The sequence below is a fragment of the Pipistrellus kuhlii genome, unplaced genomic scaffold, assembly GCF_014108245.1.
Source record: "Pipistrellus kuhlii isolate mPipKuh1 unplaced genomic scaffold, mPipKuh1.p scaffold_m20_p_5, whole genome shotgun sequence".
Lineage (NCBI taxonomy): Eukaryota > Metazoa > Chordata > Mammalia > Chiroptera > Vespertilionidae > Pipistrellus > Pipistrellus kuhlii.
Genome location: NW_023425551.1, coordinates 33,898,799 through 33,914,504, shown reverse-complemented (window position 1 = coordinate 33,914,504; position 15,706 = coordinate 33,898,799). Strand labels below are relative to the sequence as shown.

General features: G+C 38.0%; 1 protein-coding gene across 3 annotated transcripts in view; it reads right to left on the bottom strand.

The window, feature by feature from the left end:
- The window catches only part of BVES (blood vessel epicardial substance), a 33,882-nt gene that overhangs the window by 15,852 nt on the left and 2,324 nt on the right, over positions 1 to 15,706 (bottom strand). For 2 of the 3 annotated variants that reach the window (XM_045572934.1, XM_036415256.2), the window contains exons 2-6: positions 13,600 to 13,836; positions 9,944 to 10,068; positions 7,219 to 7,406; positions 5,946 to 6,054; positions 870 to 1,037 (exon numbers count right to left, since the gene is read on the bottom strand). In XM_045572934.1, the coding sequence (XP_045428890.1) occupies positions 870 to 1,037; positions 5,946 to 6,054; positions 7,219 to 7,406; positions 9,944 to 10,068; positions 13,600 to 13,825 (816 nt within the window). In that variant the 5' untranslated portion in view covers positions 13,826 to 13,836. Of the gene's footprint in view, positions 1 to 869; positions 1,038 to 5,945; positions 6,055 to 7,218; positions 7,407 to 9,943; positions 10,069 to 13,599; positions 13,837 to 15,581; positions 15,679 to 15,706 lie in introns of all 3 variants that reach the window. The other variant, XM_036415257.2, reaches the window with a different exon arrangement.

Genomic DNA, 15,706 nt, shown 5'->3' with positions numbered 1-15,706 from the left:
CTTTTCCTTGGAAAAAAAAAAAAAAAAAGTCTACCTGGTACAAAGTACAAGTGCCCAATGAATGTCGGCTATAATTTTTATTTTCTGGATATTACTATAGATAATACATTTAATATACTCATTAGTCTATTTATTAATCTTAAAAAATAGTAAGGACCAACCTAATTTGATAAACAGTATAGACAAGATGACTTAAGAGAGCACAGTGCTATACTCATAGCCCCTTGAAGAACAACAGTGCTTATCATGAAGCGATGTTTTCCAAGTTGTCTTCTGTGATCATTTTAATTTCCTTCTATGTAAACGTGGGGGAATGAAGATCAAATTGCAAATTGGTGAAGATCTCTATAGCTGTGAAATCCCAAACTAAATTGCTGCAGGCCTCCATCTTGTACCTCTCTAGTCACGTATGGGCTTCCGGGGAAGGAGGCTGACCAGGAGGATGTGCAGGACTGGGAGACCCCAGGGTTAAAATGCCAGCTTCCTGCTCGCTGGGGTTCGTCAGCATTGCTCAGTCTAGAATCTCCCCACTGTCCTGACCCCCCAACCTCCGCCCCCCCACTCCCTCACACCACTCACTAGGCACCTTCCTTAGACTGTTTCACAGACTCTTTACGAAGAGGATAGCCCCTTCTCGCCATCCATGGAGGCCCCTGACATTTAGAGACACCGCACTCCGTAATGGCAAATGTGATCATTACAAAATATGTCCTCACTCTTGAAAAATGAGTCCCGGAAGCATTCCTACTTAACTTAGCATTTGACTAATTAATGGAAATTCAGGAAACTACAATATATGTTGTATTAAGTGAGGTATACCTCATTGTACATATTTATTTAACAAAATAAACACACCCAGAAAAACTTACTTTATCATTTAAGGTGGGATCATTCAATGAGTAGAGCTTATTTGTAATGTCTTTTCCTATAAGATACCTAAATATTTCATACAGGAAGGGTTCGGATTCCAGGAAGTAAGTTAATCTTTCTCTTGACCAGCATAAATATCTGCAGTTATCATCTGCAACAATGGTGACCTGACAATGAAACACAAAAGGAAAAAAGTACATCTACGTATATGAATTATGACTACAGTAATTTGGGGAAGGGTCAAATAATTTAGTGGATATTATAGCAATGATTTACCATATTAGTTAAATTAAAATAAGATCCATACACATAAGCTTCTATAACCATATATAAAATTATGTTTAAAACCAAGGAGTCTTAAGACTAAATAGAAGCAAATTCTCCAAGTTTTATTGTTTCTTGAGGTCTGGGGACAGAAGAATGGCCCCCTTCAATTCTACATTCCAGTTGGATGTAGAATTTATAGCTAAATATTTCCTTACACCATGAAGATTACCACAGAAGTTGAAGAATACACTTCAAGCAAAAAACAAAACAAAAACTGAGGTAAGATTCACGAGGCCAAGTTACACTAGCTAAGTCTGCAAACACACACTAGAGGATAAGAAAATTGACTCATGAATCAGTTTTAGGGCCTAGGCTGTTACTAACAAATATGACCAACAAGGGACCTTCTCCGGGTCTTTTTGTCATACTATTTACTGAGTGTGACCCTTCAAGACTAGCTCTAATCAATGTAGCCCACTGGGGACACACAGGGATCCCGCAGTTAGATCAGCACTGGGAAACCACACCCTTTCCTTAAGTCTTATGACCCAGAAAAGTGTAAAAGTACTGTAACTGCACTACAGAGAGTTCAAGTATTCCTCAAATCAATCCTTTCTCCAGAGTGAAGGAAGCTAGTATCAGGAAGCTCTTCCTCCCAGGCAGGTCCCCTTCCATCAGCTAGTGCTCTCATAGCCCTGAATCCTGACACACCTGTCTCTCCTGGTCGCTATGACAGTGCACCTCCATGTCTGGATGTCTGTGTCCAACACAGAGTGGTGCTCAGTGCATGTTTAACATGTGAAGCAATTAGCAAATGAACATAAATACTGTTGAAGGCAGGAACCATTTTTCTATCTCAACATGAAACCCCAGGCTTATCCAGGTAGGAAATGAATAAAGGCTTGTTTATATGCAGTAATAGCTGGACCTCACAGCAAATATGTCCACAGGAGCTCTTAGTCACAAAATTAAACCTATTTCAGAAGACAAAGGGTTATTTATGTCTACTAAGAGAGACAATGGAAAACCCAGGAGAGAAGCTGAAATCTGATCTTTACAAATCAAAGAGTTTGACTACTTTAAAAAATAGGTCAATACTTCCAGGGGGGAAATTGTAATTATTTAATATCTTAAAAGTGGGAATCTCCAAAACCAAATATATTGAAGTTAAGAAATGTGTTAACAGCTATGTGACTCCATAAAATACTAAAATCCATTCATTCTTTCAACATATATTATTATGCATGTATTTAGTTCCAGACACTGTTCAAGGCAATGAGCTCACAATGATGAACAAGAAAGACAAGTTCTTACCTTGTGAAGCTTGCATGCTAGTGAAGGAAGCTGATAGTAAATAAATGAAATATGACACCCTCAGGTGGCAGTAAGTATTTGACAAATGTAGAACAGGGGAAAGCGGTAGAGAATGACTAGGGAATGACAGTCAAATATAATGTAACTTATTTTATATATGTAGTAGAGGCTCATGTATGGATTCATGCACCAGTGGATTCCCTTGGCCTGGCCTGCAGGGATCAGGACAAAACTGTCTCTCCAATATCCCAACGGGTCCAGATTGCAAGAACACACAGGCCAGGCTCAGTACCCCACCAGTGCACTATCCAGGGCCTGGGAGGGACTGCAGGAAGGCTCCAGAGTGTGTCCGGCCTGTCATGCCCAGTCCCGATTGGCCAGACCCCAGCAGCAAGCTAACCTAGTGGGTGGAATGTCTGCCCCCTGGTGGTCAGTACTCATCATAGCTACCAGTCCAATGGTAGAATGGTCTTTTAGGCTTTTATATATATAGATTGTACTTTTAAACATTTAAGGTGCATTTTTTATCTATCATATAAATGTATCCTCATAACTGCCTTAAATATAAAACAGGTTACATTCTCCCCTATTTTTCAGATAACAAATGAGAAACAGCAAAAAACGTATTCATGAACACATGTTAACTAGTGGTGGGATGAACACTTCTGACTTTCAGCCCAGGCCTATTTTCCCACCAGGCCAAACCCCACCCAGCATGTCCAATATTCTCTCCCCATCCCTAACCAATATTCTTCAAGATGGCCAAATAGAGAGTAATCTGGCCAAGTGGCCATAAGGTTGGCTCACAGTCCACTGAAAGTCCCTCAAACAAAGACCAGCTAAGCACATGCCATAAACTTGATATTCTAGTGGAGGAAGCCAATAAGTAAAGATGTATGACAAAAAAAGATAATATTTATAGGATGAGAAGTATAAGGTCAAGCCAGTCCTTGGGAGTTCTCAGAAACAGTAGGGTATTGGTATGTAAATGCAAGGTGACTGGATAATACGCTATAGCAGCAGGAATAATTAAAGAAAGGTGAGCACCAGGTACTCACAGCGGTCCAGCCAGGCACCTAAGTGCTGAAGGAAGTGTTTGTCAAGTTGAGGTGCCTTCATTTTACAAAGATGTCATCCATGACTTTGGAAAATATAATGCATGAACAGTGGGACAAGGAGTTAAAAAGGGGAGTTGGAAATCATCCAAGAGAATAGTATCTGGTTATAGATAAGGCATTTCACTTCTTTCCAACCATTTTAATAACCCCATTTCCATGGAGGCAACGGTGCTTATATGATACTACAATATAATTTGCTTAGCAATTCCACTTCTTACAGATAGTTAAAGAAACTCTTTAAACATGTTTAAATTGTTATTAAATTTAAACTTAATAATAGTATTCAAATAATAAGCTATCACTGCAGTAAGTATGAGTGACTTATAAAAGCAGGTATTAAGTCGGAAGTGGCTAGTTAATGATTTCCTGTCATAATAGTCAAGTAAAACACACTTTAATGAGGGATTTTTCTAAATCAATATTGAAATATTTAAAGCTTCTGTAGAATAAGTCACTTCTTAAGGTGGTCAGGTATCCTCAGCAGAGCCATACTTGAGTTCTTGTGAAGAATTTTACTGAAGAAATAAAAGCAAACATGGCAATGGAAGACAAGGAATCATCTCTTCCAGGTAGAGTTCTACCAAAGCTTCACAGCCAGGTTTAGTGTGATTTCCTCAAGGTTCTGGGTCAGCCCCTCATCTTAGACTCCAAGCCACTCTACACCTCACATAATGAGAAGGCGATACACACGAACAAGGGTGTCTGAGGGAGTTGCTGAATGGGCTAGAACCAGAAACAACAGTTTCACAGGAACTTTGGTCTAGAGCAGCTGCAAGTTCAGAATCTATTTCTCAGCTCTACCACTGTGTCTATCATTCCGGTTACCCCACGTCCCTGAACAACATTTGCTGTGCAATCTCAAGGGACAGGCAAGTCCACCTGCCTTCCTCTCATCCTACTGTATAACTCATTAGTACCACTGCCAAAGAACAAACTGAAACAAACATGTAAAGGAAGTAGCTCCTTGTTAGAATACTTGTAACTAGCAGATCAGAGTTAGAGAAAAGTCAGGTTAGCAGGTAAAGAGTACCGAGTGGAATAGTTACCACTGACCATTTCAAGTGTCCTCTGCCATAGGCACAATTAGTAAGACGCTGGCCATGGGAACATGAGACATTTTTCACTTGGGAACTTGCTTCATTAAGAGGTGATGTACTCATACACAGATGTGCAACAGCTATTTTTACTCTTGAGAAACTGCCAATGGGAACATTTTGTGCACAATCTCTCTGGAGGGCTCACTCTGATGGAGTCTTGAACCAACTGTATAGGATACAGGTTGGATGATGCTCGAGTAATTGTCATCCATTAATCAGTTAGGAAATGCTACCCCAGACTCTATGCAGAGAATAGCCTACTGGTGTTTGGAAAGGCTGAATGCCTATACCCTTCACCCAGCTATGTGGTACCTCTATTTGGGTCATGTTCTGGAGCCTTCACAGCAATTATCAGGAACATTTGTCAACTACCAAATCCCAATTCCAGACCCCAAGAAGAAAGAGAACTGTAACTACTAGTAGGAATTCTTTATTTTGTCAATTATAAATATAATAATTTGAAGTTCAGTAGAAATGATAATGCATGTTATATCCCAGGCCTCACAGGGGGCCATTTGCTTCTAGAAATGAAGGAGGTTCAGTTCCCACCTTCTCTCCAAATCCCCTCTTTTCAGGATCCTGTAAGATTGAACTATTGTGTAAAAGCACTTGCTACTAGACACAGAGAAATGGATGCGCTGGACAAAAGTTGGGCTTTGGAAAAAACTGTAAGGAGGTCAGAGGAAAGAAGTGGCCCTGTTCTAGTTGTAAAGGAGGTGACTGAAGATAACAATATGAACATAAATCTCAGTGCACAGCTGACTCTGGCACACACAAGATGAGAGTGCAAACTGAAGGAGCCCGGGTATATAGCACTTGCTTTCTTCTGTAGCTCAAGCTCAGCTGCATGGGGACAGCACTGCAACCAGTCAGTGAACATGTCTAAGACCTCTACTGAGAGCACATCACTTTAACAAGTTACTCAAGCCAGTTACTCGGGCAGGGTGGGAGCAGGGGATGGCTGAAACCATTGCAAAAAAGCATGGTTTTTTAAACTGTCTGTCTGTAATATATCCTTTGGACTTTAATGAGACATGAACTAGTTTCAGTCTTCTTGAAAATAATGCTGGATTTTAAAAAATCCTCATCACAAAAAAAGATACGTAATTATGTATGATGATAAATGTGAACTAGACTTGTTCACAATATATATACAAATATTGAACCATTATGTTGTACACCTGAAACTAATATAATGTTATATGTCAACTATACCTCAATTTAAAATAAATTGATAAAGTAAATAAATATCCTCCAAAAACTCCATGCCAAAACATACCTGGAATTTTTCACCTTTGTGCATCTGAGTTGATCTAAATTCAGGAGAATCTATAAAGGCACAGGGGTAAATGTTATGCAGAAAATGTCCTCGATAGGAGACCTTCATTCTGATAACAGAAATTAATGTTAATAAATGCATAATATCTCACAAAATAACATGACTATCCTTAAAATCTTCATAATCTTATGGGTTTTAATTTTACACTAAAGTTTTAAAGACTCCACAGATGACTAACATAATTAAAAGTACTTCCCAAAGACAAGTATTTATTTCAAAATAAATTTCACCAACAATAAAAAGAAGACAGGTTCTAGCATGGACCCCCATAGGTGCCTTTCAAAGGCTACCATCGCTCTTATACCTTCAGTGACCATACTCAAACTCATGAACTTTCGAGAGAGAAAGGGTGATATTAATGATTATTCCAGAACGATATACATGAGTCTCTTCCTAGAAGGCTGATATTCTTAGAAGTTATATTTGTGATATTAAAAAAAAAAAAATCACCTCTGAAACATGTACACGTTTCTTGGACTTTAATGTCTAATTTAAACCTACTTCAATTTTGATTCACTAACCTTTAAGTAAAAGGTAAAAAAAGATGAACAATGTTCACAACTGAAAATCCTGACACCAGCAAGGTTGAGTGCAGCAAATTCCAGGTAACTAACCCGCTGCTCTGGAGTGTTCCAAAATGCAGCTGTGAAATGCAAGTTCCCCATCAACCAAGTCTGCCACCGCTTCCTCCATTATTTGACAACTGGGGGCCCAGGGCATGAAATTCGTGCACAGGTAAGGTCCCTAGCAGCTGCTGGCTGCTGGCCAGGGCCTCCCTTCCTTAGCTGCCAGCTGCCAGCTGGCGCTTCCCTTCCCCATCTCCCTTCCCCAGCTGCCTGGGGCCTTCCTTCCTTCCGTGCCATCCCCTGGTGGTCAGCACACGTCATAGCGAGTGATCCAACTCCCAAGGGGACACTTCAAATACCGTATTTTCCAGCGTATAAGACGACCAGGTGTATAAGACGACCCCCTAATTTTACAGTTAAAACATAGGTTTAGGCCTGTATTCGCTGTATAAGACTACCCCCCACTTCCAAGGCAACACCAGTTCTTTTTTTAATAGACCGCCTCTCTGACTCTGGCCAATCTGAGCAGGCTTTTTTTCGTTTCAAAAGTCATCTTATATGCCGGAAAATACGGTATTAGGTTTTTATATATATAGATATCCCCTTCCATTCACTCTCTACCCAGGGGCCATGAGAAGATCACTTACCTTCCCTTCAGGAGAATACTCAGACGATCGTCGACTGAGGTTTTATCCTCTGCAGCATACGTCTGACCCTTTGTCAAGGTTTGGATCACACAAAACTGTCCAGTTAATCTTCTGAACAAATCTGGAGGCACTCGGAGTGGTTCAAACAATCGTCGGTATATGCCGTTGAGTTCCTTTTCTATCTTGACCTGAAATGCAGCCATGACAGATGCTGTACTAATGCAGCAATGTGAAAACAGTGGCTTCTGTGGTCCAGATACTGTTTTGAGAACAATTTGTAATGCAGACCCTCACTGTTCCGCATTTCAGTCAGTGGAATCTCACACAGTGGGTAAGTGATGATATCGGTTTAGATGCTAAAAGGGCATTTTTGCAGAGAGCATATGGGGAAGATTTGCACTATCGATCACACCTCTCCCCAGCTGCTACAAAGCAACTGTGGAGGTTGTGAATGTTATTACAGCATTCACCTTCCCAATCTTAGCATTTTCTATAAACACAAAACCTTTTCACTTTTAGAACAATACTGTTTCACAGAAATTACACTAACTTTGAGATATTTAGCAGAAAATAAACAAAAATAGGAATCAATGTACAAACACATTTATGAAAATACATACATTAGGTTTTTTATCTACTGTAATTATCATTCAATGCATTGATACAGGAAAACAATCACCCACAGCTGCAAACATTGCTTCTCATTTATTTATTCTGAAGCAAAGTGAAGGGTGTAAAAAAAGGTTTCAGTGTAGCAGTTTTATGCTAAGCTAAAATAAAACCTGTAGAATAGAGAACCCACTGGTGAGCAAGACTGGCTACTGGAGGAAGAGAAAAGCAAAATGACCGAGTTGCTTTGTTGTGAGACAACCAAGGCCCAGGTCACACCCATTTTGGGGCCCAGCATTCGTCTGGGAAAACTGGGCTGCATGTCAATGAACTCTGGGGTTCAAGTGATTTTCCATCCCAACACTATGAAGCTTATACATCCAGAAGACTACTTGTCCTGATGTTTAATTGCAATGAAGAACCAGCATTGACATTTTTCAGAAAAGTAGTCTTATAGTCCGAGAAAAAACAAAAGCACAGATACTAAGTGACTTACTCATTGGGAGCTGCCATCACATCAAGTACTTCTGAACCTTATGTTCAAAACTTGGGTTCCAGCAAATTCTTAAACTCAGAAACTGTATCCCCATTATTACTGTCATTTCCCTCCTCCTCTCTGGAGTGCTAGTAATGTGTTTAAAACAACTTATTCACATATCTGTCCCACTTGCAGTATGTACACTAGCCGGAGTAGCACAGTAATGAACATATGAACTGAAGTCTACTGACTCATCTTCATAACATGCAAGTCTTATCCCAAGTCCCAATTCCTCCATGAAGCCCTCTTAATTCTTCTCTTTGAAAGCATTCAGTCATCAAATGTGTTTAGTTTTTTTTTGAGCACCTACTATGTGCCAATCCTGGTTGACAGGAACAGGGAATACAACAATAAGTGTGGTAGGTAATATTATTCCCAAGTATTTGCTGCTCCCATCCCCTATAAGAGGATTATACATCCCCTCACCCCATCCTACCCCCACATTATCAGGCATGGCTGTGTCACTTGCGATGGCCAATAAAATGTGAACAGAATTGACATATACCCCTTCAGAGCAGAAATTTTAAGAGACACTGGGTCTCTTGTACTTCTCTCTCTGCTAAGAGAATGCATGTGCAAGCAGAATCTGCTGCTTCGGCAGAGACCCCGAAATGAAGAGACACAAGGAAGAGAGTCACGGCTGACACATTGCTGCCAGAGTCCACATATAAGGAGAGAGAAAAAACCTGTGGCTGGTGTGTGTCGCTGAGACGTTCAGGTTGTTTATAGCATAACCTAGAGAAAAGCAATGCACTAGGGAAAACAGGCTGGGCTATCATCTCATGGAATGTCTATTGCGTATATCACTTGTAATTTCCCTGGAATTGTCTTGTTTTCTACACACCTCCGGCCTTGAGCATACGCTCAGGGCAAGGGCAAGCACTGTATTTTTTATTTTTCTGCGTATTGGGTGTGCTTTGGACAGTCAGTAAACAAGTATGGAGAGAATTCTAGGAGCCTTGCTGTTTTCCAGTTCTATCTACACCTTTTTGTTCTTGGTATAACCAAGGAAACACAGCAAGATAAGTCAGAATTTAAAAGAAGTTAAAATCCTAGTGTTTTGATGACAACTCACCAAAAATGGTGATATCCTTAAATGAATATTTTGAGCATAAGGAAAAATATAGTCATTATATTTTAAAATTAGCAAGAAAAACATAGCATAAGGTATTTGTAAATCGCTAATATATTTATTGAAGTTGCCTATAATTTTGTAAATAGGCAAAGATATTCCCAAGTAACATTTCAGTATCAATACACACACACACAAAAATAATGAAGTTATATGATGAAGAAAAAATAGAGAATACTATCAATTTGTCTCATGTCTACACTGCCCTAATGATTTAAAAAGTTAAAAAAGAACCAAAAAACAAACAAACAAATAAAAAACACCCCATCTGTAGAACACATTTCATAGTATCCGAATGTTTCACTTTCAGGCATATATAAAGAGTAAGTCTCATCTGGAATGATATTGAAGGGATTAATGATGTTAGATGCTTATTCTCAAGTCTGAACAAAGTGCTCTAAAAGCTTTAAAAATCTCTTCCTTGCTAATTAATTTTTAGTAATTACCGGTCTTTTCTTGAACAAAAGATATGAAAGATGCAACATATTGACACCGAGGAACACTGAGTTCCAGATCACAATATCCAAGGCACATCGGTAGAGTGTGGCCCACATGATGTAAAAGGAGCATCCTGTGGGATAACAAAATTACATGTTAGATGTTTAGGACATCTTTAGCCCGAAGCTTAATAAATTATAAAATAAACCAAACATATTCTAGAAATAGCTAAGCCAAACATCATATGTTCATTTTTTTTGGTTTGAATGTCAAAAAGAAAAACACGCTTTGCTGCAGATAATTTGTAAAGTTAGAAAATGTTTTTTAGAATCTGATATTTAATACTTCTTTACAGTGTTTATGCATTGTTACCTGATGGCAGAACTACCATATATAATTTAAAAACATACTCTGTTACTTATTGCAGCAATTTCCCCATTATATTAGAAGTCTCTGAGTATGTAGGTGGTTTTTCTTTTGGCAGGTGAAACTAAAATTATTTTTATTTTTAAGATACATAATTAAAGTACTCAAAATAAATCTATTCTAATTCTAAGTGTTATCAAGACTCATCTATAATAAAAGCATAATATGCTAATTAGACCCAATAGCCTAACGACCTTCCAGACATCCTTCCAAATGAAGCCTTGGCAACAGGGGGCCAAGGCAGAGGGGTTATGGGTGATCAGGCAGGCAGGCGAGTGGTTAGGGGCGATCAGGCAGGCAGGCAGAGGGATTAGAAGCCAGTGGTTCTGTATTGTAAGAGGGTGCAGGCCAGGCTAAGTAACCCCCCTCCCCCATGCGTGAATTTCATGCACTGGGCCTCTGGTTAATTCATATTAGTGTAAGCAGCAGTCTGGATTACAGAAAGCTACTGATTGTTTTGTAAGTTTATTATCACTAACCTATGGACAATAAATAAAATAACAAAACAGTGTCCTCTGAATTTTTCCAAGAGGAAAATAATTGCTGGTATTTGGTTAGTCCTTTGGAGTTAGAATTATCTTTATAGAAATATTTATTTTATTTAAATATCATAGCAACCTTTTGAGATAAGGTAGCATATGTAGTTTTTAATGACTATAATTGATTAGACCATCATTTATTCAACCATCTCCCTATTGGTGGACAGATGATATTTGTTTGCGGTGTAATTTTTGATAAGTAGCCAAAACATCTTTATATGTAAAAATTGATCTGATTTTGTGACTGTTTGTTTAGGGGTAGGTTTACCTGATAGTAAATCAAGGAAATGAGCTTCATAGCTTTTGATGACATTGAAGAATTGTTTTCCAAAAGGTTTTTTAAATTTATAATCCTATTAGTTTGAATGTGAGTATCAAACTGTCAATATTATAAAATTTGAAAACCTTAGTTTGATAGTGAGGAATTTTGTATAATTTGTACAGTTATATTTTGCATTTGCATACTTTCTGGTGAGTTTGACTATTTTACCCATCTGAATATCTTCTAACCATTTGGTGGTTATCTATTCACCTTTGAGAATCTTCCTAGTTTTTCTTATCAAGTCTCTTACTTTAAATCAAATATCAATAGCTTCTTTGGATTAAATTTTTGGTGAGATCATCAATATATATCTTTTTATTTAAAATAAAATAACCAAAATATACAAATATATCAATGACACACACATAAAAGCTAACCTCCCATGTTAAAAAAATTATTCATTTGCAATTTTTTTCCCATCAGAATAATATGGGGCATCAAAATAGCAGCATGAAATGTAAAACTTTAAATGTTCTTTAAGTATTTCACAGCTAAATTTGGAAAAATGTAAACCATTACTTAAATGAGACAGGATAACCTAATGGGAGGGCTGGCTGGGAAGCTGGGGAACCTGAACTATAGTCCTGGTTAGGCCACTGTCTCCCAGCGTTAGTTTTAATGAGTCATTTAACTTCTCCAGGCCTCAGTTTCTTCATTTATAAAGTGTTAAGTTATCTCCTTAGTCCACCTCCAAAACTCTTGTCTTCAAATTCATTTTTTGCTTTTGATTTTTATAGGGTATATTATTTGTTTTTCCCATTCAACACTCTGCTCTCCTGCTGCAATCCCTATCTTACTCAGCAGTAACACAGACGAGGAAGTTGCACAAGCTAGCTACCCTTCCATATTAGCTCACTGGCCATTCCATACCATATTTCATATATTTGAGGCACAATGAGCTAGTGTTCATTCTCCCTAAGTATGCCTTATCTCCTGTGTCTTTTACCTGGATACCACACACACTCACACTCAAAGGAATCCTGTTCATCTTCCAAAAGCCAGCTCCTACGTGGTTTCTTCAGTGGAACTTTGCTCCACCTTCATTCTAAGCCTATCACAGTCTCCATTTCTCCCCGGCACTAGCCACCCATCTATTCTCTGGCCCCAAAAGCATGTCTTTCTTAAGAAGGGAGACTGCCTCCTTCAATCTTTTGTCTGACAAATTACAGGTGCTCAAAAATGCACCTGAATAAATGAATCATTAGGGAAATAATCACAAGAGTAATTTGTCAAAAATCACTGGCTAAACCCTAGCCGGTTTGGCTCAGTGGATAGTGTCAGCCTGCAGACTGAAGGGTCCCAGGTTCGATTCCACTCAAGGGCACATGCCTGAGTTGTGGGCTCGATTCCCAGTGTGGGGCCTGCAGAAGACAGCCAATGAATGATTCTCTCTCATCAATGATGTTTTTATCTCTTTCTCTCTCTCCCTTCCTCTCTGAAATCAATAAAAATATGCCCCCCCAAAAAGAATCACTGGTTACCAAAAACAAATTTAATTGTTTTAGTATTTTGATGTAAATCAATTCAATCTGCTTCTGGAGCCCCTCATAAAAGTTTTATTTAAAACTTTTTGATTTAAAACTATGTGTCTGGGTAATTGCTCTTGTTCTTAACGTTGCTTCTGCCCATTACATACATATACATAGTAAGTATATGCCTATTCAAATAATAATATTGAAGACTATCTAGTACTTACTATTGAAAGTCAAGTGTGTACACACGCACAGACACACATACTCACAACAACCATAGGAGGAGGTATTACTAGTATTTTAACCCTACTAGACTCACGTGGATACTGAAGTATAGAGAGGTTAAATCACTTGCTCCAGTTATACAGTTAGCAAGTGCTGGAACCAGGATTCAAAGCATAAAATCTGGCTCCAAAATCCACAATCTTACACAGGAATAGGTTCTCTGATATCTGGGAAATCTAAAGAACACATGAAAACATCTTTGTGATTATCTAAAACAAGGGTTTAACCGAAACGGTTTGGCTCAGTGGATAGAGCGTCAGCCTATGGACTGAAAGGTCCCGGGTTCAATTCCGGTCAAGGGCATGTACTTTGGTTGCAGGCACATCCCCAGTAGGGGGTGTGCAGGAGGCAGCTGGTTGGTGTCTCTCTTTCATCAATGTTTCTAGCTCTCTCTCCCTTTTGTTTCCTCTCTGTAAAAAATCAATAAAATATATTTTTTAAAAAAGGGAATGGCTTATAAAAATGCCTATGGTCTAAGTTACTTGATACCCTGCTAAGTCAATAACAAAGATATTTTTGGTATGCTATCAACCTGACAGGGAATTCTCTAAAGCTCCCAGTGCAAAACTCATTAGGTGACAGTTACAGAAGCTACGTAAAATCTCAGTTAGGTTTCTTACCTATAGCTAACATCCCCCTAAGAAGTATCATATGGAGGTGGAGAGTAGTTGGAATAACCAACCCAATTGCAAAAAAAATATTTGCTACATGAAAAACCAGATGATGTATTTCTCTCCAGTTTTCACAAGCGGTGTCATTGGAAGGCACAGGTATAATACTTTCTAACTTAGGTGTAAAACCAACTGCAGGCGATTCTGCCAATGGGCTGGACTCAGTATAATTCATCTTGAAAATTCCTGTAAAAACAAACAATAGAACAATAATAAAAACGGTGGTTGTACTTATCATCCCCAAAGATGTTATACCAAAATTATTTCTGTGAACCAAATGTTGGTAAATAGACTTCTCTGGTGCTTGTGAATTGGACAGATCCAGGTCCCAATCCAAGCTCTATTACATACTGAATCCTTATCTGTTATTAATAAATAATGACAATAATTCCTCATTTGACTTTATAATTAACATTTGTCTTCACTCCGGCCAGAGCCTTGAGTCATCTCTGCCCTGGCTGGAGCACCACTCCTGTAGCTCCCTCCACAACTCCCCCGACCCTCCCTCTCATAGCAGGTGTCTAACCCCACATGGCCTCTGCACACCTATGTATGCAAATTAACCAGTTATCTGTGTTGGGTTAATTTGCATGCTCACTCCAGATTGGCTGGTGGGCGTATCGGAGGTATCATCAATTTGCATATTTCTCTTTTATTAGTGTAGATATATATATCTGTAATATACATATTTGTATATACACATACATGATGGTTAAGAGATGGTGGAATTAGCTAGTCTGAAAGAGAATCAATGTGCAGAAACTACAGCAATTAAAAAGTTATTTAATATAGTCTTTCATAATATTTCCAATAGTAAACTAAATCTAAAAACAGGAACAAAAACTGGAATAACTTATTTTTTGAATACCGTATTTTTCGGACCATAAGACGCACCAGTTTTTAGAGAAGGGAAATGAAGAAAAAAAGATTTTGAAACAAATAGTGTCCTAAAATATTTTATGTGAATTAAAACCCAACATCACAGTCATAAACACATGTAATCAACCCTGTAAAGTAAACAGCAGCATTTAGAACCATTTTAGAGCCGGGCAAGCACACAGAGAGCACACAGAGCTGGGCAAGTAAAAAAACTTTTTTTTTAAAGTATATGTGTAGGCTATATTTGGACCATAAGACGCAGGGACTTTTCCCCCCCACTTCTGGGGGAAAAAAGTGCGTCTTATGGTCCGAAAAATACGGTACTTTAAAAAACTAATGCCCTAATTTTTAAATATGAAGGCTTAGGATATTTAGAAGGCTCCACTGTTATTTTGTGAAGTAACTGTATAATACATAGATTCTACATTACCTATATGTACATAATGAATACATTTCTATAATTATTTATGTATACACAGAAAGATATAACATTTACTCCATCTTTCAGTGTTTAATTTAAATCTCTACTTCCTTTCCCATAAAACCCTAGTTGGTTGCACCTTGCAAATTGAAAAGTAGAAAACTTCCATTTTACTTATATGCAGGATGTGAATATACATTGAACTATTTAATATTAAAATATGTTGTGAATACATTTCAAAAAATAAGTATTTTACACAAAGTGGCACTACTTTCTGACCATATTACCTGTCCTCCATCTCTGATATTTAAACAACTCTTTCTATTATTAATTATGCAAATTGGTCCCTGACAAAAACTATGTAGATTTACAGAATAGGTGAATTATTCTATTTCAAGAGAAGAATTCCAAATGGGAACTGAAAATACCTTTAATTTAAAATATGTATTTCTTTCCAAATAAGGTTATGCAATTAACCATGTTTTTCCATTAATTTTCCCCCCATCATATTAAAGGTTTTAGATGGGAAAATAATTGGTGCAGGTTGGGCATTTTGAAAATATATTATTAGACAAATGTATAAGAATTCCACATCTCTTAAGATGATTAGAGAACATATACACAAACTCACAAACTGAATGAAATGATCAAGTCATCTAAAGATCTCTTCACATAATTCTGAAATAGCTCATAAATACAAGAGAAATTGTTGACTTAGTATTAATTTTCTGCAAAAAATAAAAGAAATGACAAAAA